This window comes from Daucus carota, chromosome 7, assembly GCF_001625215.2.
Source record: "Daucus carota subsp. sativus chromosome 7, DH1 v3.0, whole genome shotgun sequence".
NCBI classification, from domain to species: domain Eukaryota; kingdom Viridiplantae; phylum Streptophyta; class Magnoliopsida; order Apiales; family Apiaceae; genus Daucus; species Daucus carota.
In genome coordinates this window covers 9,751,016-9,775,260 of record NC_030387.2, presented here as the reverse complement: position 1 = coordinate 9,775,260, position 24,245 = coordinate 9,751,016, and the positions used below count along the sequence as shown (strand labels likewise).

The window sequence follows — 24,245 nt, the reverse complement described above, 5'->3', positions numbered from 1 at the left end:
AACCCTCCCTGAATCTTATTATCACCAGATTCCTTCATTAATAATTGGCTCTAAAATGAGAGGACTTGACATCTTTTCGGGGAAGGATGTCGCAACATACTAAGAACAACGTTGTTGATAGTAACTAGATGAAAGAAACTAAGAATACAGAGGCTCCAACCGCTAATCTGGCCCCATCTCCACCTCCCTCGGTAATCCCGTTTGTAAATAGACATACACCTATATAGATGACCAACATGGAGATTCTGAACACCCTTACCTCTTTTAATGACACTATGCAAGCTATTACATCATGAGTGGACTCGGTGGAGGTAGTAAGGACGTCTCATCTCAGCTACCTGCGAATATGTAGTGAAAGGTTGTACGAAGAAAGCTAAGGAGAAGGTTGAAATCGGGAACGAACGAATACTCCAGTTTTACTAGAAAACCCTGATTCTCAAAGAATATCAGCCAAACCCCAAGTTCACAAACCCTATTCCATCATACGCCATCATCAACCGCCACTAATTTTAATCACCCATATCGAATTTGTTATCATCATATCGAATTTGTTATCATCATATTCCTCCATAGTATATAGCTTGCTTGAACATCTTCATTGACCAGATTACATATTATCTCTGTAAATTACAGTGGCCAGGTGACTTGTAAGAATTACAAATTCATATTACATTATGTGTATATTTATACTATATCATAAATATATTTATTTTAAATTGACAGATTTTGAGTTAGTCTGATTCATTTTATATTAATGATAAATTTATTTATCAGTTATGAATTTACAAAAAAAATAGAAAATCATATACAAAAAATATTTAAACTGTAATAATACTATATATTATTTGATAAAAAATGATAAAGCATGTTTGGCATGAAAACATTGAGATTGAGAACAATGTTATCCTCATACTCAACAACATAAACCTGTCAAGGAGTTTTTTTTTATGAAGAAACCTGCAAAAAAGTTGAGCAATTAAAAAGGCTTTCCAATTACAACTTTAGTCAACTTCAGGAAACAACTCAAATTCGTCCTCATTATTAATACTTTAATACATTTCAAATTCACATTTCTGAGTTTCTGTTACCGGCAGAACTATTAAACATACAAGTCTGTTAACAATAAGTGGGACACAACAAACAATCATTTCAAATTTCCTGCAAATTTGGAGTGCAGCAGAGTGAATAAACCATCTCGACAGAAAAATAATATAGTATTACAACCAGAAATATAACTCGCTGCCAGTCTATTATACTGCTATACCCAACCAATAATAAGAGAAAATTTTCCTGACATTTACAACCAACTGACTACAAGAACACCTAACACAAATATCACGTACACTACAAGAATGCTCTGAGAAATAACGACATTTTAACACCTATCCGACTGGATGAGAACGCAACTTGTTGGCAACATACAGTAAGTGGCTAATGTTTGTTGATGGATAATTCTGCAGCAACTTGAGATTAGAGGTGAAGTCGCCAGCAAGGAGACGCCTCCGCACAAGAATGAGCATTGCACAGCAAACACGAAGTAATGTCTCCTACAATTCCAGGGGCATATCATATATTAATATACAGTTTGCTAGTAGCCCTTTTGCCATCAAAAGAGAAGTATAAGGGCTACAAAAAGGCCAATGTTTGAATTTAATTGTTTCCGTCAGTTTATTTTTATATATTTCAAACTTTCCGCAATTACTTAAATTTTCTTTCAGTTCTATACTTCTATCACCATTCACCTCAGAACTTTTAAGCTTGCATTTGAGATTCAATTACACCAACCTCTTTCAGACTAAAGCAGCTGTTACAAATTTTCAATGAAACACGGGTTGACAGGATGATTCAGTGGATTTGCTATCAAGGTGCTCTACAGTATAAATTCTGCTATCAAGGTGCCCCTACAGTATAAGTTCTGCTATTAAATATATGTATTACATCATCTGACAGTTTCCACTGCAATGAGCTACCTAGCATTCTCGACAGTTTACAGTTACAAAGACAAAAAATAATAGTTTTATCCCAACTAAATAAAGATTATGGATCTTGTAACCCATTTTTTAAGAACCAGAAAGAACAAGAGATATACTCAATAATGATCACAGAGAACTTATTAAGCAGTAAGGAGAAATGAAAAGTTACTTACTTGAGGACCTTCAGGGTCACTTAAGAGTGTATCCCAAATGTGAAGACTGTCCGCAAAAGTAAATTCTTGAGTCAACAGGAGAGTAATCCATCTGAATGCATAGAACTGGGGATTTACCTGTCATATTAATAAAATCAGAATCAGGCAAGACAACGATGTTATACCACTCACACTACATAATCTTTTCAGGATCCAGAGGATCAAGCAAGAGATATTTTGGTCATAGATCTACTTTAATTGTTCTCATGCTATAGCAGCTATTGTAACGGGAAAAAAATGGTATTGAGGCAATTAAAGTGGTCCGAACTCAGAAATACAGTGCACCTCTTACTTCAGAATGCAGTATTTGAGCTAAGAGAGACTTTAAAGTGTTTCTTACTTTAGTTGTGACTTCAAGATGACGCCACAATTCTTCATCATGCTCTTTCAAAAGCTGAGATAACTTTGTAATCGTCGAACGTATCCCCACCACACTATTGTCAAGCTGCTGACAGAAATTGTCGCGGAATCCACTTATCAGTTCCACAAAACAAAAAAATGTGTCTGCTTCTGCGTTGGACTGCACAAGTTGGAAGGAAACTGGTAAATAATATGAATTAAGAAAACGTCCAAACTAGAAAGATAAAAGATACTAAAGCAGTTCATCAAAAAAAATTCTATGACTCAATGACCAACCCAGACCAAACACCGATGGTCAAAGGGGTATTCTTGCAAATTCTTATCCAAACATTTACATCAGAATTTAACGAGCCCTGTTGTGATGGCTCCACTATAACTCTAAAACTGCCCTTAATTATCAGAATACAATCCAATTATCCTCCTACCCTTTGAGCTACAAATGATATTATACACGTTTACATGATATAAAATCCTGTGACAAAAGTGCGAAAACTTGCTAAGTCCAAAATACAGAAGCTGCAGAATAACTTCAACCATGTAATAGATATGGCAATAGAGATACTGATAAAACTTTAAGAAGCATAAGTAACATATGAGCATGCATTAAATGCACCTTGATCAAAAAGAAAAAATTGACGGCAAACAGCTATTCAGATTTAATTTCAACAAATTCAAAAACAGGGTACAGAAATTGTTGCATGCTATAATACAAAGATTTGAGGCGAGAAACTCGCCAAGTCAATATATAAATGCTATTTACAATAGGATTTATGTATCAGAGTAGAACGTAAAGCATCAGCATATGACACTTACTGCATTCTCCTCAATAGGGTCGTTTCTGAACACATAAAACAAGGGTGCCAATACTTCATTCATTCCTTGCACATATCTTATACCAGGATTCAACTTGGCAAATATAATCAATATACTTCGCAGCGCCTCCTGAAAGTAAGGAGAGTATTAGAACAGATTGTTCACTTGAGCACCAGTTTACAATAAACATAACTAAGCTTGCCTGATTAGATTTTGCAAACGGTGTGTCTCCAGAGAAAAAATGAAGGTCGGGATGAGTACGCATCACATCCCGGTCAATCTGTTCAATGATCTCAGTGTCCTACAAAGAAAAGGTTTTAGGTTCAGTTGACATAGCTCTAGTTGCCTACGAATATCTGACAATAGTACACGCTACTGATATGCATCTTAATAGGTATGATCTATTTTCAAATTTGCAATGCTGCACGGCTTGGACAGGAAGTAGTTGGCATACTACACCAATCATATTAAATAGTAAACAGCTGAAGCATTGACTGTACCAACGAACTGATGATTGATAAAAATTTGATGATGTTGAAAGGAAGACCTAAATAGGAGATCCTCACAATCTCCTGAGTTCTGAGCATCATCAACTTCTCGGACGCCACTGGTAGTGACTGTAATGAGCCACTGAGATTGAGGTGGTGAAATACTTGATTAATACTTAAATATATTTCTTATAATATTTGAATTATGAGGTTTTTGGTCCTTTTCTTGTCAATTTTCCAGGGGAAATAGAGTATGTAGCGCAAATTATATATCATAAGTAGCAGGTAACCAAAATAGAGGAGTGGACACCTAGTATTTATATGTACTCGATCTCACTCATTGTACCCAGATAGAATTATCTTTACCTCATTTAGATAAATTGGAAAATAGAATCGTCAGTGCGATTTTTCCCGGACTACTGAAACGATATTTTTATTTCTTGAAGCTGCTGTTTTTTGTTTTTCATATCCCGTATATCTTGAATCTGATGTTACTTGCTTACAAAAAACTTAATATCCTTTTCAAAAGATCCCACACTATATGGACGCAACTTCGACCAGTGTAAGAGTCCAAAATTCCAGATCTCATTGGAATATATTCGCACTGATAAAAATCAATAAAATGTCTGTTCCTAATTTTATAATCATGTACCACAATAATAGAGGCTACATGCTGGGTAGATGATACCTGGAAGAACTTGTTCCAGGCACTTGTCGTCCCAAGGCTCAGAGGGTGCTCGTCTTGAGTGATTTTTGATCTCGAGAGTAAGCCTTTGCTCTCAGTCCTTGGTTCATCGTGGTCTACACTGATAGAGTTATCCTTCTTCCTTGCAATTTCTGACTGACTAGCCATGAAACATTTAGATACCAACAAATAACAAAGTAATGCATCATTCAATTACATAGCCTGAATTTAGTCTCAAGTGTCAATCCGGAAAAGATATTAAGCAAGTGGCCATATAGCATATTACAGATGAAAATGCACCCAGGAAAGGTAAAAACTAAGTTCGTCATATACAGTAGAACCCATCATAGTATATTGATGGCAGGTCCAACTGGTAAATAATTTTATTACATGACTAGTAAATAGACATCCAATTCGATAGCAAGCCCAAGCAGTGTAAATTGAGCATTTAAAGATGACAATTGAAAACACATAACAGTTTCAAAGGGTAATCATAGATGGGGAACTGCAGTTTTATTGGTTACTGGTAAACAAAAAGATAAGTTTGAAATCCAGTTCCACAGTAGTAAAATATACATTCATACTGTGTTACAAAACTGTAGATCATGACCAACTAAACAGATGTTTTAATTAATTAGCTGAGACTTACAGGATTCATCAAAAGTTCATCTTTGAAATTTTTGTACTGAGACCTCTTCTTGGCTAATTCGGAAGGCCACAGCCCTCGATCATTAGGGAGATACCCCAATAATAACTGAAAGAAGTTGCACGCTAGTAAGTCACAAACAATGAAACCCATACTCGAAGTTAGAATGCAGCAATTCAGTGTAGACGTACATTTTTCGATTTCCAGAAAAAGAAAAAAAATGTATTTGATCTATGCTTCAATATAACTATACTGACTCACTAACACAGAAAAGACAGAATACCTTCCAAACAGTACTTCGAACGCCAGCGCCATCAGGTATACCCTGTGATGCAAGTCTCCGCAACTCACTCATACTGATAAGCTTGTTTGATATCTAAAGTCAGCACAAAAATATTATTAATGATCAGATAAAACAAACATAAAAAGGACAACAGAATTATTGCACTAAAAAAAACCCTTATTGTTTGCAGCTTCTTAGAAATATAATGCGACATTTAGTCATCAATTACTTCTTTAATCTGACTGATTATACAAGTTACTGGACTCCAAATTTGATTAAATAGTTGAATTGTATTTGTCAACAGAATCAGATCAAATTCAAACACCGTACTCTTTCTTTTCTAGTAAGCTTTTTTGTAATATAATTTTAAATAAAAATAAGTTTGACATAAATCAAGAAAAAATTTATGAAAGTGACTTTTAAGTACCTATTTCCCACCCAAAGTGCAAACATTGCTTCTTTGACTTGGCGAAAGAATTTTTATTACTATTTCATCACACGGGATAAATTATAGGCCCATCTTCAATCAGTAGTGAGTATTCATTACATAACAACATATAACATTTTTTAGTAATAAACTAAGAGATCAATCAGTGACCGCTTTTACCCTAAATAGAATTTACAAATTACAAGTCTACCTCTTCAATCAAGTACAAACTTCATATTTGCAAACTAGCATGGAAAGTAGAACTCAAGCTACTGGACTTTAAGTTTGATTAAATAGTTGCAATGCAGTTTGTCCATAGAATCAAATCAAACACAAACACTGTACTCTTTAGTATCTTCATTTTTAATTTGCTTTTCTAGTATCAGAATATGCAAAAAAGGTTATTAAAAAAAGAAAAACTTGACTTTTAAGTACCTATCTTCGCCCAAAGTACAAATGTTACTTGCTCGACTCTGTGAAAGAGTATAAATTATAATAACAACGTCATTATACAGAATTAATTATAGCCTTGTTTTTACAAACTCGAACAGAAAGTAGAGTTGTAACTGTCCGACAACATCTATAAACTTGAAACTGCTATAATTATACAGAATTCTACAGAATTAGTAACACGTTCATCGTTCATATTTACAAACTAGCATGGAAAGTAGGGGTTCTAACTTCTAACGGTCAGACAAAGTGTATAAACTCGAAACTGCTATAAATAGTAAACTATAACCAACCGTAAACTTCAATTCACTAGTCTTTACCCTAAATATTCACTTACTACAAACAAATACTGTATCTCGTATTAAATCCACAAAAGAAGCTAACAAACAATCACTCTACTGTAAACATTAATTCACAATTACGCAACATTTCAACAAATAAATCAAAATTACGCAACAAAAACATCAAAATACACGCAGAGAATGCAGCAACAAACCTCCTGCAAAAGCAGAGCCTGTTTCGAAACATCTTCCAGCGTAGAAGAACTCGACGGAGAAGGCGCGCCACTATAATCATGATCACTCCCACTACTACTGACACCATCACGCAGCGGATCTCTCGCCTCGACCTTCACAGGTTCCGGCGGTTTTATCGGCGCCGGGACAACAGGCTTCCGGACGACGGAGGAAGACGGCGGCGGAGAGGGCTGACGTGGCGGCGGCGGAGGAGGATTGGAGGACCACAGCGAACTGTTGAGCCAATCGGGGACTTGCTTTTTCACCATTGTTGATGATTAGTTCAACAAGATCTGAGAAGAATTGATTAATTGCTTGTGAAGAAGAGGCTTTGATTTTACTTTGTAATTATAAAATAAATTAAATTGGGAGAAATTAATCAGTAATTAAATAATATATCGGGATTTGTGTGGGGTTTTTTTAGTATGTGAAAGTGTGGGGATTCATTTCTTTCCAGCAAATCGTGGAGGTTTCTTCTCGACCTTGTCGATCATTTTTTATACAAATACAAAATGACAAGGTTTCGGGTATATACAGAGAGTCCAGTTCCACAGAAACCGCGTGTTAGATAAGGGTAATCTAACACAGTGTACGAGGCCGTTGGATTTATATTTAAAGAGCTCAGATCCCATTTTGGGTTTTTATTGTATCCGCGGTTATTTTCAGCGGAAAGGAAAACTCCCTATCCGCGGTTATTTACCGCGGAAGGGAGTTTTCCCTATCCGCGGTTTTTTATAGCGGATACATTAAAATCTCAGATTGGATCTGGACCTTTGAAATATAGATCTAACGGCCCCCGTACAGTGTGTTAGATAACCCTTATCTAACACGCGGTTGTCAAAGAACATGACCCATGTATACATTTGAATTTCAATAAATATTCAAAATTAAGGTGATGTATGTTATGACAAAAAAAAAAGAAGGAAGAAGTGATGTGTGTTAAAAAAACAAAAAAGGCATAAGAATTCAGTTCGTTATAGCTTTTTAAAATTTTATATACATCTTGCTATTGTTTGAAAAAACGAAATAAAAAGAGAAATTGAGAAATAATATTCTTTTGAGGCTTTTTGTCTAACTCCAATTTCAAATCTTAAATGAGGTTCTATAAGATCTATATATATATATATACATATAAACATATACATATATATATATATATATTTATATTAAAATATTTTGTAGAATCTAAAAAGATTATAATTTCTTGTAAAATTATCTCATAATTTTCTTATATCAAATATTTTAAAGGTTTCTCGCATTTAGCAACAACCGATTGAATAAGTAGTTCGTTTTAATTAGTAAATAGTATTTACCGTTTCATACATGGAATACTTTATGATAAATAAGTGTTGAATTATTTTTTTATATTTTAAGTAATTATTTATGATAAATTTTTTATTGGAAAGTAATTTGAAATAAATTTTCAAATCTCTGATAAAATTATTGTCACGCTTTGTTATCAAATATAAATATTTATATTCAAAATATAAATATAAATACTAATTCAAACATATTGTTATTTCAATAATAAAATATAATTATAAGGCATATTGTTAAAATTCATACATCAAAATATCATTATAAATTACTTGAATATTAATTTTTAATATATTTATAAGGTACTTGTTAGGATATTGTTACACTTGCTCTAAGTAATTTTTACTCGAACTTGCATGTTTTTAAACCTCGACGTCTTTTTCTATTTCGATTTTCTATTAACGTAGATACTTATTATGAACATCTTAATTAAAGATCTCAAAGTATTTTTAAGTCTATTAAAAGAGTACACAAGTAGCATACCCATTGTCCACTATCCGGAAGAAAAAAAGATTATAACTTTTTAGAGAAGAAGGAATATAAATTATTAATAATGCTTGTATATGTAACAGCCAATGCTAATGACTATCTACGATTATACTTAATTTACTCTTATTTAATATTTTAATATAGTATCAAACTTCATAAATATATATATATGGCACACCAATGATATTTATAGTAAATGATTCACTTGGGAGTACCTACAAAAATGAAAAGCTGACATCATCTGACCTTAGCTTAGTTGATAGAGTATAGGATTATAGTTGTTTGACAATAGTAATCTTTGGTCATTGGTTTGAATCCAGCGGGTTGTAATCTTTTTGAATGTGTAACTTTGCTTTCTATCCTTCTGTCTTTTAAACAAAATCAAAATGACCTCATATGCATCGGAAAACTACCTATAACTAGGTTGAGAGTTCTTACCATCAGCTTTAATACTCCAACAATTTTTTTCGTTCTTTTAGCGTTGTGATCATCATGTATAATTATTATTAATCTTACACTACATAGCTTTGTTAGCTTGTTGCAGAGTTTTTGCTTTGTATCATTTTGTCTTCCAAAAAAAAAATCAAGAGGTTTAATTGATATGACTGAGTAGTGTAGTCAGACTAGGTGAAAATTCACAAAATTCTCGATATTTTTTCAATTTTAAAATTACTTTCAAAATTAGTATACGAGTGCTTGCATAAAAATTTGAAGCAATTATAATATATTTAGTCCTTTTCCTTGAGTGAATATTTGTTTCTTATAGTTATAATCCCCTAATATTAAATTTTATATAATGGAATTTCATTTTATATAAATTTCAACCTTAAGTTATCTCATGAAATTCATTTCTATTATCTTTTGAGCTTTTGTGACTTGAAGAGGATTTATCAACTTCTAAATCATAGAAATAGGATTAATAAAAAGACCTCATGTCTACCCCGACATTCATTATGCAGCGAAAAACTACCTATAATTAGGTTAAGAGTTCTTACCATCAACTTTCATACTCCAACAATCTTTTTTGTTCTTTTAGCATCGTGATTATCATGTATAATTATGATTTATCATGAATTGCATAGCTTTTTTAGCTTGTTGCAAATTTCCCATGTCAAGAACTTGAAAGACATTAAAATCGAGGCATACACTAAAGATGGTAAGTCAACATCTACACTGAAGTACTAATCTGGTACTTAGACAGAACTGTGAAGTATTATAACAAACATCAGTAAAATTAATGAATACTGAAGTTATTGTAAATTAAATGAATAAGAATCAAGAAACTAACATTCTCTACTTATCCAAAAAATGCATCATATTCCAAGAATTTATGTAGCAACTTGTATTGTGCATCTCATGAAATAAGTAGTTCATCACCGTTTTCAGAGTAACAATGGAAGGGGGAAAAAGAAGCAACTTTTGAATGAAAGCTAGTAGGTTTGGGAGGGTGATCTTTAACCTGCTTGGTCATTCTCATCTGTCAGGATGTGCCCATACAGACTTATTAAGATGTCTTTTTATAAAGCTCATGCTGCTTTTGGAGGTTTACAGATTGATCATATATAATTTCATACATGTTATCAGTTATACATTATCAAGATGTCTTACTACTAAGATTAAAGTAGCTTTTACAGGTTCAAATCTGGCATGCCAAATGTTTTTATTTATTTTAATTTATCAGATTTGTGAACAATCAAATCAGAGCATGATTTTATAGTGATTTTATCATTTATGTATTGGTCAAGTATTCTAATTCACAGATTGCACATATTCATACCATCAAAGACATGTATGTCGCGCACAACTTAAACAATGATCTACAAAATTATTCATACATAAAAATCCGGTCAAATGAGTACAAATTACACACAGATTAGTGTTCACAATTAAACACAACAAGATCAGGGAATTATAACAGCGTACAAACATCATAAATTGTAGACATTATTTGGCCTAGACTGTCAATAACAAACACAACTTCACATTATTTCACAAACACCAGAACATTATTTCACAAACACCAGAATGAAAATTGGTACTCCCTTTGTTTGCCGTTCGATGTAATTTGGACCAAGGCAGTCCCGTAAACAAAGCAAGTTACTGTCATGAAATGCAAGAAATGTTACTGCACAAGCTTAAATTGAAAAGAGGAATTTGGAGTGGAGTAAAAGTACCTGCAATTCATTTTTTTAGTCCATTGCTCGAAAGAACTTTCTTTCCGTATGGGCTACTTCGGAGCACATGAACATTTGTTCTTATAGCCTCCACCAATGCAACATGAAGAGCTCCCTAATCAACAACGAAAGGTGAGCGAGCATTTTACACACAACCTATTATTCTATAATATTCAAAATGAATAATAGTTCATGGCTTATTGGGAAAAAAATTAAAAAAAGACTAGAAGTAGAAAATAATTTAAGCAAATATTAAATTGTACCAGATTTTTGTAACAATTTTTTTCCCGTCTAAGCTACGACACAACATATGATATTTAATTTTATATATATATATATATATATATATATATATATATTTTCTCGTCATCTGCTGTATAAATTTATTTCTCTCATGATCTGCAGTATGACATACATGCAGATTATGAAAATTAGATCAAAATCTGTGTTTAGATGCAAATTTTATTATGACTGCATTTGGAACACTATGGGGGACAACAATACTGACCCAATTTCATAGTTGTCTGGCATGAATATGTTCATGTTATTTATTAAATCAATCTTAAAAAAGATGGTATTTTTAGTATAGAATGGCACTAACCTTGGAAAGATTTAGTGCTGCTTGGACAACATAATTTCCATATGGATCTTGCATGATTCGATCTATACAAGTACTGTCTATAAGCTCTTGAATAATTGAAAGTCGACCTTCTTCGCCTGCATATTTAAGGCATTTCTCAACTACATTACTACTATACTTCTGAATTGACAAGTCAGCATAGTTTCCTTCAAGTTGGTCAAGAATTTCAGCAGCTGCCCACGGAACATGAATCTCAAAGACATATTGCACTACATAATTTCTGCAAGGGCGAACACCTTAAAATTAATTCTAAGAATTTAAAGTGAAACAAAATATTTAGAAAAAAAATGCAACCAAACAAGGAAAATGTGAGCCACGAGTGTGCACAAATATCTGAGAGAGGGATTACCCAAATGGATCTTGAGAGAGAATAAGGGCATTTGATGTGATCTTCTGGACCAAACGATGTCTTTGTGCATCATTAGAATGGTTTAAGCATTTTTGTAGCACACAACACCCATGACGATCTGTTGCTAGTTCAACACAATTAGCTGTCGCTGCATCAAAGAGGAACTGCATATACAATAATAGATATTAAAATATACCATGATAAGGTTTACAATAGTGAAGTTAATGACTTTAATAAATATATAAGAGCATTTATCAAAAGGTAAATTTATTGTTGCTTCAATATCACAAGCTAAGTCACATCCTAGAAACTCTATTGTTACTGGTGATTAACTTAGTAAAATATGCATACTTTTAGCAATACATTTACATGTAAGATCTAATATGAGCGTTAGGCATCTTATATATGCCACACCAATGTTACATTATCAGGGGTGTTAAAGAGAGACACTAGTAATCTTAAGTGACTGATGTCATTTTCCACTCAAAGTCCATAAAAAGCTTAAGGTGCCCGATTATGTAAAGAGCAACGTGTTTTCACTAAATCAAGTCTAAAATGAGAAGAGTGAAATATATAAATCATTGTTGACAAAATAAATATTATGCAGATATACCAAATGAGGCAATAACATAAAGACAGAGGTGGAACTAGAGAGTCAAGTGATACGATTGCAAAATTTATAGTGCATGTACTCTTTACCTCACTATGTTCAGTCGTTAAGTACTGCAGACATCGTTGGGCAACATGATTGCCGTTCATATTTTTTATTATAGTAACTATTCCTGGCTTCAGTGCGGAAACAATAGTTGAAAATTGTTCTTGTGTCTTGAGTGTTTCAATAATTTTCTGAACAGCTCTAGTCCTGTTGAATAAACAAGTAACGGTTAGCGAAAGGGTTTATAGTGATACACAATGAAGGTTAATAAAGAGGTATTTGGAAGTTGAGACTTGAGACTGCGTACCCGTGCATGTCGCATGAAATTCTAACAAGATCTCCGGGTTTTCTTGTGATGGAATGGAGTATCTGCATCTGTTGATTCTCATCACATACTTCCAGAAGCTTCTGGACAAGGTAATTTCCAAAAGGATCGGTCATAAGCTCAACAATGTGTACAATTGTTTCACGGAATATTTTCTCTACATCTTCTTGATTTCCCTCGGTAAATATTCTCTGTAAGAACCTGCACCCATGTTGATCTTTTGCCATAAGATGTATTCTACCCGCGAATTCCTCCAAGGAGTTGTATTTATGAAGTGGCGGCTTTGTGCTATTCAATTTGAAGTCATAAGTGCCAGTTGAGAAACCACATGAGCTTGTGTTTTCCATTTGGAGTTCAAAATTCTGGGCCGATATACTGTGATTGATATATTCTTTTGGCAAAACCCTTCCATTATGGTTCACATTTAAAATAGGCTCGTCACCTCCAAAGGAACCAAACTTGACAGACCTAAGAGAATTTAAACCATTTGCCCTAGTAAGAATCTTTTCTGGGAACTTATGTTTACCCACTTGTTCAGAAACTCTGCCTGAGTGAACATTAGCTGAGGGAATAGTGGAACGAATATGATCCGTGCTCTTATGATACATAGTCTTGCTAAACAATGGCTCTTGCTTACATTCCTCTAGGTGATAAGAGACTGGCTTCTCCTGACATAGGTGTCGTGCATTCCTGTTCATAAGCTGTACAATGTTTCCACATTCTTGAATGGGATGCTGAGCTTCCAACTGTTGATTACGAAGTTGCTGCAGATACATGAAATGTTGATGCATTCTGAAATATTGTTCCTCTTCTATGCGTCTCCATGTTACTTGAGGTTGATTGAGTTGTGGATGTAAATAAGATAATCCAGATAGACCATCTGCATAGAGTTGCTGCCGATTTTGAATGACTGGAAACTCTATGCTAGGAATAGGAACATTTGGTGATGGGTGAAATCCGTGCATATCATGACCTAATGGCACAGCATGAGTGAAATTGTCAGTTGGCTGCTTCTTCATTGGTTGGACATTCACATTAAACCCATCAAAAGCAATAGGGGAAATACTTGCTGCTCTAGGTGGACTAATTAAAAAATGAGGGTCCATATTTGACGCAAAACTCGTGAAGCCATTTGTGTATTGTCCATTCAGTCCAAAAACTGCATTGTTGATAAGAGGACTTGCAGAGCCTGCAATTTCCCTGTCACTGAAACCAAATTCTGCAAACACAGAGGTTAAGGACTGATCATCAGGGAGATTTGGTTCTTCTTGTTGTATTATATTGATATCAGATTTCTGAGTTCTATCCAAAGATGCATTTCCTACATCTAAATTCCCATGACCGTTAACCAGCTTTCCATTAGTTGTTGTTCTTTGGTTAGCAATTCCAGATTCTTCTGAGATTAGGTTGGGGTTCCTGGAAGTTGCACTCGGAATCTCGCCCAGAAGTTTTTCAAATTCATCAAACTCAAGTTCATTTAATTGTTTTCCCATTTTCCAAAATCTTCCAAGCCTTCTTCACTAGATTCAGTATTCATAAAAATGAAATTAGTAAAAGTTCCTTCACCCAATAAAATCCTAAACTGTAAAATCGCTATATCATCATGAAAACCCACAGATCACATTACAAGCTTTAGAAACACACATATGCAACAATACAATCAATTTCATTTCAAGCCATACTTCAACAAGCCATTAAATAATTTTAAAAACACTGTCACTTCAAAAAAAAGAGAACTTTATCATATCAGGATATCACACTCAGAAGTAGAGACATTATCTTTACACCCGGGATGATCCACACATAAAAACTTAAACAACCAACATATCACACTCAAAAATAAGGATGTTTCCTTTACACCTATGATGACGCACATAACCCAACCTCATGTTTTAAATTTATTTCAAATGAAACGATCAAGTACTTTATTTTACACTATAAATTAGTGAGAGTCATATGAGTCATTAACAAAACATATACACTACAGACAGAAGTCACCAAATGCAACAACTTTACATCACACATCGGCATAACATTTATGTTCAATTTTTACAAAAATTAATAAATAAACTATGAATCACACAAAGGAACCACCACTAAAAGTCACACTACATTTGATCATGTATTTATAACATCCGAGCTGACGGTACAAAATTCACCAATTTCAAACAAATATAAGCAACAAAACCAAACACACTACAGATTTTAATATGTACATACCAGTGGCATTAGAAGATGATAAAGATGACGATGATCTTACTAATCAACGATCAACAAATGAAAACATAGTAATCAACGAAGAAAGAAGTTAGAGGTGGTGCTGGTGTGCGATTATGTTATGTGGAGGGAGGTGGCGTGGAGATGAAGAGGTTTTGATGCACAATGAAGAGATTAATTATACTGAACATCATTATAGGGGAATGATAGAGGGAGTCAAAGAGAGAGAGAGAGAGAGAGAGAGAGGGGTTAACAAACAAAGCGCTATCACACACTACTGCAACCCATCTGCCGCATGCATGTTTTGTAGTTCTTCTTTTTTCTTTGTTTGGTACGTTTTTTGTTATCACTACTTTTACTATACTAAATTTTCATTATTTTTGGTATAAGGTGTTTTGAAAAGTGAAAATCATAATTAATCAGTGAAGTGATCATTAAGAAATTAATCAGGTATTTGGAGATTAATCGGAATGACTAACACAAGTATTAATCGAATATATTAAAATAATATAATATTTTATTTTTTTATACCTATTATATCGTTTTTAAATTATGCTATGATTAATAGGATTTAAAAAATCAAATCGACAAAGCATCTTGTAACGATTAATCAGATTAATCAGTCAAATCGTCACTTGGTATAATATATACTTTACATGTTAGAAATCTCAAACATTAGACATTTTAATTCTAATTTTTTTACAGGAAATTGAAGATGTGACAAATCCTATATTTTGAAAATTATTTTAGAAAATATTTTTCAAAATAATCTGAAAGGCATATGTTCAGCCTATTTGTATTTAAAGAGGTACAACTCAACTCAGATAAGAAAGCTCAGTAAATAGCAAGTCATCGGAATCCGTACGAAGAACGTCAAATGATTTATGGGAATTATATGTCAGATAAGTTCCAGGATGCTGCTGCACACCACTGAAAGAAGTTCATTAATATGTTCAAGCCTCAGTGCACAAATAATCTTTTGTGGCACGTCCAGGAGTTCAGAAGATATAAAGTTTCTATACTTTATTTTTTCAGAAGATTCCATTTAATGAAGAAGTACTCAGCAAGACAATCCTGGATTGTCTGCCCGAGTATGCTTTGCCAAGACAATTAGATTGTCTGACCGACTGGATACTTGCAAGACAATCTAAATTGTCTGGCCGAATGCATTCTGCCAAGACAATCAAAGATTGTCTGACCGAATGAAGATCAGCAAGACAATCCTTGATTGTCTGACCGAGTGTAAATTGTCTGACCGAGCTCTGAATTGTCTTGCGAGCCTTGAAATTGTCTTTCTGCAGTGTCTTGTGCTTGCAAGGCAATCTAAAATTGTCTTGCCCTTGCTACTTTGTCTTTGCAACTTTCAATTGTCTTGTCTTTCAATTGTCTTACAAGTACAAATGCTTTGCCTATAAATATGGCATTGCATCCTTCATTTTCAAGTGTTCATTCACTTTGTAATCAAAGCATTTGTAAAGCTTTCAAGTTGTTCGTAACTTGCTTGATCGTTATATCCACAGTTTTCTGTGCTTTGATAACCCGGTTGTTTTAATCACTAAATCTAGAATATACCCTGTCGAATTTATTCTACGAACTTTAGTGGACATTAAAACTGAACCATCTTAATTATATAACGACGTCAAACATTGTTATATTAATTAATTATAATCTGATTAACAAATCATATTCAATCAGATTAACTTCCGCGAAGATTTGGTACTGATTGTATTCAACCCCCCCCCTTCTACAATCATATCTGGACCTAACAATTGGTATCAGAGCGGTTGATACCATTTTTCCGTATCAGATCCTATACACACTCTGTAACGTCCAAATATTTTTTATTCGAATTAATTTTATTCCAAAAATTAATTTTGATTTAAAATATTTTTCTTTCAAAAATCCAAATCTCATCCAAACACTATTCACTTCAAATCCTTAAACATGAGTACACAAAAGATCAGTAGCATCAAAATCCCACCGTTCAGCCAGGAACACTTTGGCCTATGGAAGAGGCACATGTTCCTATTCCTCCGCACTGCGAACAGAAAATACATTGGGATTTTAGACAAAGGTGTTACTACTCCGATGAAGGTCATATTAGCACACGAAGAGGATGGTGTGTTGATACCTCATCAGGTCATTCCGAAAGAACTTTCTGAGTACACAGACGAAGAGAGTGATCAGATGAACTTAGATGATGCTCTTCAACTAATCTTGGTTGAATCTCTAAATCCAGTAATGTACAATGCTGTTGTAAATTGTACGAACGCCAAGCAAATCTGGGATACATTAGAGATTATCAATGAAGGCTCAGAGGAAGTTAGGGAAAACAAGAAAGAGATACTGATGGCTCAGTATGAACAGTTTGGTTCTCATCCCGGTGAAGGGATTTCAGAAGTATTTATCAGACTTAATAATTTGATAAATAATTTAAATCTGAATGGGAAATTCTATGACAAGAAAGAGGTCAACATGAAGTTTCTCTTAACCCTTCCTGAACATCTGGAACACAGAATCACTGCCATCAGGGAAAGCAGAGACCTGAATGAGATTTCTCTGGAAAGACTCTACGGAGTTTTGAAAACTTATGAACTGGAGCAAGTTCAGAGTAAACAGAGATATGGCTGGGGTAAAACACAGAACCATTCGAGAGCTCTAGTTGTTGAGTCACCTGTACTGGAAGAAAAGAAGAAGGATGTTGTTGTTCCTTCTGAGACTACTCAGGAATTTGTTGTACCTGAGATGGGTCAGACTGCTTCTACCAGTGGTGACGAAGAGTTCTATACAATGGAAGAGCTGGAACAGTTAGAAGATCAATCTCTATCACTGTTTGCCAAGAAGTTTGGAAACATGAGATTCCGGAAGAACCCCTCCTATAAATACAAACCTACTGTTAGTAAGTTTCAGAAGGGAGGCTATTCATCTTCTACAAGCAAAGGAGGATACAAGACTGGGATGGTGGATAGAAGCAAGTTTAAATGCTTCAATTGTGGTGAACCTGGACACTTTGCAACTGAATGCAAACAGCCCAAGGTTCAAGGAAAAAGAAAAGATTCGTATGATGAGCTGAAGCAGAAGTATGATGCACTGGTTAGAAAGCATCATGGTACTTCTGGAAGTCAAGGTTTCAAAAGCAAGTCTTATCTGGCAGAAGGCAAAAGCTGGGATGATACAGATAGTGATGAAGAGGAGCAGCTAGGGAATGTTGCGTTCATGGCTACTACTGGATCATCTTCACCTCCTCCTGCTGGAAGCTTTCAGGTAGATCCTACATGCCCTAAACTGTTTATGCAATTAGGACTTGAAAGAGATGATGCTATTAAAAGGATGAAAGCTGCTAATCTTAAAATTGATACTTTAGTCTTAGAAATTCATGCTTATAAAATGAATGAGATGAAAGTATTAAAACCTAAAATAGAACAATTGACTATGGACTTAGGATTACAATGTGCTAAAGTCAAAGTTCTAGAGAAAGGTGAGATTGCTTTAAGACTTCAGCTAGACGAAGAGAAAGTGAAATGTAAAGCCTTTAAGGATGCCTCCTTGATAGTCAAAGAACTTAATGATAAACAAGAGATCAAGAGAACTGTTGGAATAGGCTTCGACTATAACAAATCTGTAGGTAAGGCTAGTAACATTACTCCTTTTAAGAAGAGTGCTGAAGAGAGAGGGATTCCTTTTGTTTTGAAAGATTCCCTTAAACCTTTGTTTAAAACCTCAGAAGCTGAACCTCTTTTAGAGACTCCTGTTGTCATTAGATATGAACTAAAACAGGAAGACCTTAAAATGAAAGAGAGTAATGAGATGAGAGATGAGATTCTGACAAACCTGAAACCAATTAAAGTGAAAGGCAATGTTAGGTTGCCTAAAGCTGGTTTAGGTGTCAACTCTGAAAGAACTAAATTCAACAAGCCCAATAATTTTGTTAATAGTAAGAACAAGAACAATAGATGTCATTCTACTGAGAACTTTAAATCTGATAATAAGGTTAGAGTAGAATCTATTGATGTTCCTACTACTATGACTGATACTTCTGTTGCTCCTGCTTTTGATGCATGTCATAAATCTTGTAGTGTTGATAATTGTATGACTTGTGCTTTCAATTTGATGTCTGCTTATTTTAAAAATTTTCATGCTAAAAATGAAAACACATCACCTAGACAACACACAAACAACAAGCATGCTAGATCAAAGACTGCTAGTCCTTCTCACAAGAGAAAGGAGACTTATGTTCCAAAGCCTAAAACCAAGGTTTATAAGGCTGTTGTTAAGGAAGTAAGTTCAGTCAAATCTGAACCAAGTATCAGTCCAAGAGGCTCTGTTGTGTTACCTAATAGAAATCAGTTCTTTAAGACTGCCGGACCCAATCAAGTGTGGGTCCCAAAGACTGTCTAATCAAGTTGTCTTTTGCAGGGTGCCAGTGGAGTTGTTCGTGTTACCTGGGTGCTTGACAGTGGAGCGTCAATGCACATGACTGGCAATAAATCCCTGCTGGAGGACATAAGAGAAGGAGCTGGCCCTACAGTCAGTTTTGCTGATAATAGCAAAGGTCGTACTGTGGGATATGGCAAGTACAAAATTGGAAGGATCATCATAGAAGATATTGCAATAGTTGAAGGACTTCAACATAATCTCCTGAGTGTCAGTCAATTCTGTGACAAAGGTTATTATGTTCATTTTGAAAAAGAGATATGTATCATTAAACATATCAAGGATAAGCGTCCTTCACTATGTGGCATAAGGAAAGGCAATATATTCGTAGCTGATTTGTCTTCAGGACCAGGAAACGAAGTTCACTGTTTCTACGCCAAAGCGTCTGCTGAAGATAGTTGGTTATGGCATAAGAAGCTCTCACACCTCAACTTCAAAACTATGAACTCTCTAGTCAAGAGAGATCTAGTGAGAGGTTTGCCTTCCCTGGAATTCTCAACTGATGATCTTTGTGAAGCTTGTCAGAAAGGAAAAGCGAAGAGAGCATCTCACAAAGGCAAAACCATCAATACCATTACAGATCCACTTCATTTGTTGCATATGGATCTGTTTGGCCCCGTGAATGTTGCATCTATTGATGGAGGAAGATATGCCTTAGTCATTGTGGATGACTTCTCTAAATTTACTTGGGTTTACTTCCTGGCTTCTAAGGATGAAACTCCCCTGACAGTAATTGATCATATCAAGTTGGTTGAGTTGGAAAAAGGTGTTCCTGTAAAAGCTGTAAGATCAGACAATGGAACTGAGTTCAAAAATCAAACTCTAATCAATTTTTACTCTGAAAAGGGAATTAGAAGGCAGTATTCAGCACCAAGGACTCCTCAGCAGAATGGAGTCGTCGAAAGAAAGAATCGTACACTGATCGAAGCTGCAAGGACTATGATTGCTGAAGCAAAGCTTCCTCTGTACTTTTGGGCTGAAGCTGTGTCTACTGCCTGCTATACCCAAAATAGAACTTTGATCAACAAGGATCATATGAAAACTCCATTTCATCTGTATAACAACAAGAAACCTTATGTCAAACATCTTCATGTCTTTGGAGCCAAGTGTTATGTTCTCAAGGATGGTGAAGAGAACTTGAACAAGTTTGAGCCAAAGGCTTCTGAAGCAATTTTTGTTGGTTATACAAATAATGCTTATAGAGTTTTTATAATTGATACTCTGTCAGTGAAAGTTAGTGTCAATGTTACATTTGATGACACTAAACTTCCAAGTATACAATCTGCTGATCCATCTGAATCTCTGAAGTTTGACAACTATCCAGATTCTGATTCAGATGATGATGTTCCACCTGAGGTTGCAACAGGAGATGACAACAATGATGATGATCCAGGCAATGGTGGAGGAAATGGCAATAATGCTGGAGATTCCACTGATGCCAGTGGTGGATCATCAAGTCAACCTGGCAACAACTCAGGGGGAGCTGATGGATCAACTAGTCACACATTTCAGCTTAATGATAATACTGCTGAATCATCAAGGACACAACTTCCAAGGGAAAGGATTTGGAGCAGAGATCATCCCTTTGATTTGATTATTGGTGATCCTGATGTTGGTGTAAGGACTAGAAGTGCTACGACAAATGAATGTCTATTCTCTGGGTTTCTATCTCAACTAGAACCAAAGAAAATAGAAGAAGCACTTGCTGATCCTGATTGGGTTCTTGCCATGCAAGAAGAACTCAATCAATTTGAGAGACAAGAAGTCTGGGCCCTGGTTCCAAGACCAAAAGGAAAATCTACCATTGGAGCTAGATGGGTCTTCCGTAACAAGTTAGATGGTGATGGCATTGTTGTAAGAAACAAAGCCAGACTGGTTGCAAAAGGTTATTCTCAGGAAGAAGGAATTGATTACGATGAAACCTATGCTCCAGTTGCTCATCTTGAAGCCATCAGAATATTTCTTGCATTTGCTGCACACTCCAACTTCAAAGTATATCAAATGGATGTGAAAAGTGCATTTCTGAATGGAAAGCTAGAAGAAGAAGTATATCTGGAACAGCCCCCTGGCTTTGAAAATCCAGAGTTTGCTGATTTTGTATACTTCCTATTCAAAGCTGTCTATGGACTCAAGCAGTCACCAAGAACATGGTATGACACTCTCTCTGAGTTTTTAATAGAAAACAACTTTACTAGAGGTGTCATAGACAAAACTCTCTTTTACAAATTGCATGATAAGGATATGATATTTGTACAAATATATGTTGATGATATTATATTTGGTTCTACTAACGATAACTTGTGCAAGAGATTTGCTAAGTTAATGCAGAGTAATTATGAGATGAGTATGATGGGTGAACTGTCCTACTTCCTTGGTCTTCAAGTAAGCCAAAAGGAAGATGGAATATTCATTTGCCAATCCAAGTATGTCAGAGATCTTCTTCGAAAGTTCAATCTAGAAGACTCTTCACCGGCAAAGACACCCATGGCCACTGCCACAAAGCTTGACCAGGATAAATCTGGTAAGAAAGTTGATATCACAAGCTATCGAGGTATGATTGGCTCTCTACTTTATCTTACTGCAAGTAGACCAGATATCATGTTTGCAACATGTTTGTGTGCTAGGTTCCAAGCTGATCCTAAGGAATCACATCTTATAGCCGTCAAAAGAATCTTTAGATATCTTAAGGGTACACCTGGCTTAGGTATTTGGTACCCTAAGAATACTGGTTTTGATTTAACCGGCTATACAGATTCTGATTATGCAGGATGCAGGATTGATAGGAAAAGTACGTCTGGAAGCTGTCAATTTCTAGGACGTCGGTTGGTTTCCTGGTATAGCAAGAAGCAGCACTCAGTGTCTACCTCTACTGCTGAGGCTGAGTATATAGCTGCTGGTAGCTGCTGTGCTCAGATCTTGTGGATCAAGAACCAACTGAATGATTATGGTGTTGTAGTAAACAAAATTCCCATATTTTGTGATAATACAAGTGCCATAGCCATTTCCAACAATCCGGTTCAACATTCAAGAACCAAGCACATTGATATCAGGTATCATTTCATAAGAGAACATGTCATGAATGGTACAGTGGTGTTACATTTTGTACCTACGACTGAGCAAATTGCTGACATCTTCACTAAGCCACTGGATGAATCCACTTTCTCTAAGCTGGTTTGTGAGTTAGGGATGTTAAATATGACATAGTTCTTTTGTATATATTGTTCATATGCATTATATGTTTTTATAAATTTTATATGATTTTCTGTATGTTATCTGATAATATTCTTAGTAGTTATGCATGTTTGTATATTAGTCTGTAATTTTCTAAGTGCTCATACACTCCCCTGTAATATTCCCCAAGCATTTAGATAATTATTTGTAATTATTTTGTATTTTTCAAAATTAATTAAGCATAAATATTTGATTCTAAGTTAATTCATCTTTTTGAATTAAAGTTAAAGTCATAAGTATTTATATTTAATTAAAGTTGAAATTTACAAAATATTTGTGTAATTTATAGTATTGTTTTTATTATAGTGTTTTGATTTTAATTGCAAAATGTTTTATCTCTTATATTAATCAAAATCATATTATTTTTATTATTATTATTTGTTTTTCAGATTAGACAATTACATTGTCTACTGATTGGCTCGGCAAGACAATTAAATTGTCTTGCTGAACTGGTTTTTCCGTATTAGTTTCAAACCACTCGGCAAGACAATTAGATTGTCTTACCGAGTATGCTTTGTAACCTCCTCTTGTTTCTGTAAGACAATTGACTTTGTCTTACTGACATCTGGTTTGTCTGCCTGGTATCAAATCTCGGCAAGACAATTCAAAATTGTCTTACCGAGACTTTAATACTCTTGCAAGACAATTCCCGATTGTCTTTTCTTTTAAACCCACTTCAAACCCCCAAGACAATCTCAGTTTGTCTTGCCTCTGCACTTCATCTTCTTCACTGCATATATACATACACGATCGCAAATATAACTCTTGGTTGCTCTGGTTTTTCAAGTTTTGTCTTTAAAAACTTGCTTTGATCTCGTTTTCAAGCTTCGTGCTTGCTCTGGTTACTCGTTTTCACTCAAATACAAGTGAAACTCTGCACGATTTTCTTTATAATCGTGCCTTTGAACTCGTGTTTTTGCTGGATTTCACGACGGCTTTGAATCACCAGTTCGACCATCTCCGATTTGTGTGGATTAATTGGATTTCTGGGTTCCTGAATCAATTAGGGTTCTTGCTTGGAGATGGGGTTTTAAAGTTAAGGCCGCGTTTGGGTATTTTGAATTGTTTGGGACTTAAGGCCGTGTTTGGAATTCTAGTTTGTGGAGATTAATTGATTAAGTGCCATTTAAGTTAATTAACTTTTAATTCGATATTATTTTAATATTTCGAATTATTAATTAATTAATTAAGCATTAATTAATAGTTGAAATTTGCGAGACATTTGAGAATTCACATTTAATTTGAAAAATTCTCGCTTAATTCAATTTTTAATTATTAAAAATGGCCGGAGAGTTCGTTGTTGCTGAAACTAACTACTGTGCCAGCCTCAACCCTGATGACTGTTCTGATAGATTCCGGACTTGGGTCAGATTCCTTTCAAGACAGAGTTTGGTCAGTACAGCAATGACTGCAGATATTCCGATTAAGCTGCAACCTCTTTTTGACTTCTACTCAAATGCTGTTAACTCTACAACTCTGGAGAATTACAAGTTAATAGGGGATTTACCTAACCGGAAGAGGATTGTAATCACTGTCGATGATGTGAACCGGATCTTAGGTCT

At 34.8% G+C, this 24,245-nt stretch overlaps 2 protein-coding genes across 2 annotated transcripts; both read right to left on the bottom strand.

Moving 5' to 3' along the window:
- Positions 1-1,116: 1,116 nt before the first annotated feature.
- LOC108193359 (uncharacterized) lies at positions 1,117-7,355 on the bottom strand. The gene is made up of 9 exons (XM_017359968.2): positions 6,834-7,355; positions 5,461-5,553; positions 5,181-5,285; positions 4,535-4,687; positions 3,561-3,659; positions 3,359-3,487; positions 2,526-2,705; positions 2,147-2,263; positions 1,117-1,547 (listed from the first exon to the last, which is right to left on the bottom strand). The coding sequence occupies exons 1-9, from the start codon at positions 7,119-7,121 to the stop codon at positions 1,383-1,385; spliced, it is 1,329 nt and encodes a 442-aa protein (XP_017215457.1). The 5' UTR covers positions 7,122-7,355; the 3' UTR covers positions 1,117-1,382.
- A 3,484-nt stretch (positions 7,356-10,839) lies between these two features.
- On the bottom strand, positions 10,840-14,294 carry LOC108194685 (pumilio homolog 12). Its single transcript, XM_017361637.1, has 5 exons — positions 12,784-14,294; positions 12,521-12,683; positions 11,822-11,985; positions 11,434-11,692; positions 10,840-10,947 (listed from the first exon to the last, which is right to left on the bottom strand). The coding sequence occupies exons 1-5, from the start codon at positions 14,292-14,294 to the stop codon at positions 10,840-10,842; spliced, it is 2,205 nt and encodes a 734-aa protein (XP_017217126.1).
- Between the last annotated feature and the right edge of the window lie 9,951 nt (positions 14,295-24,245).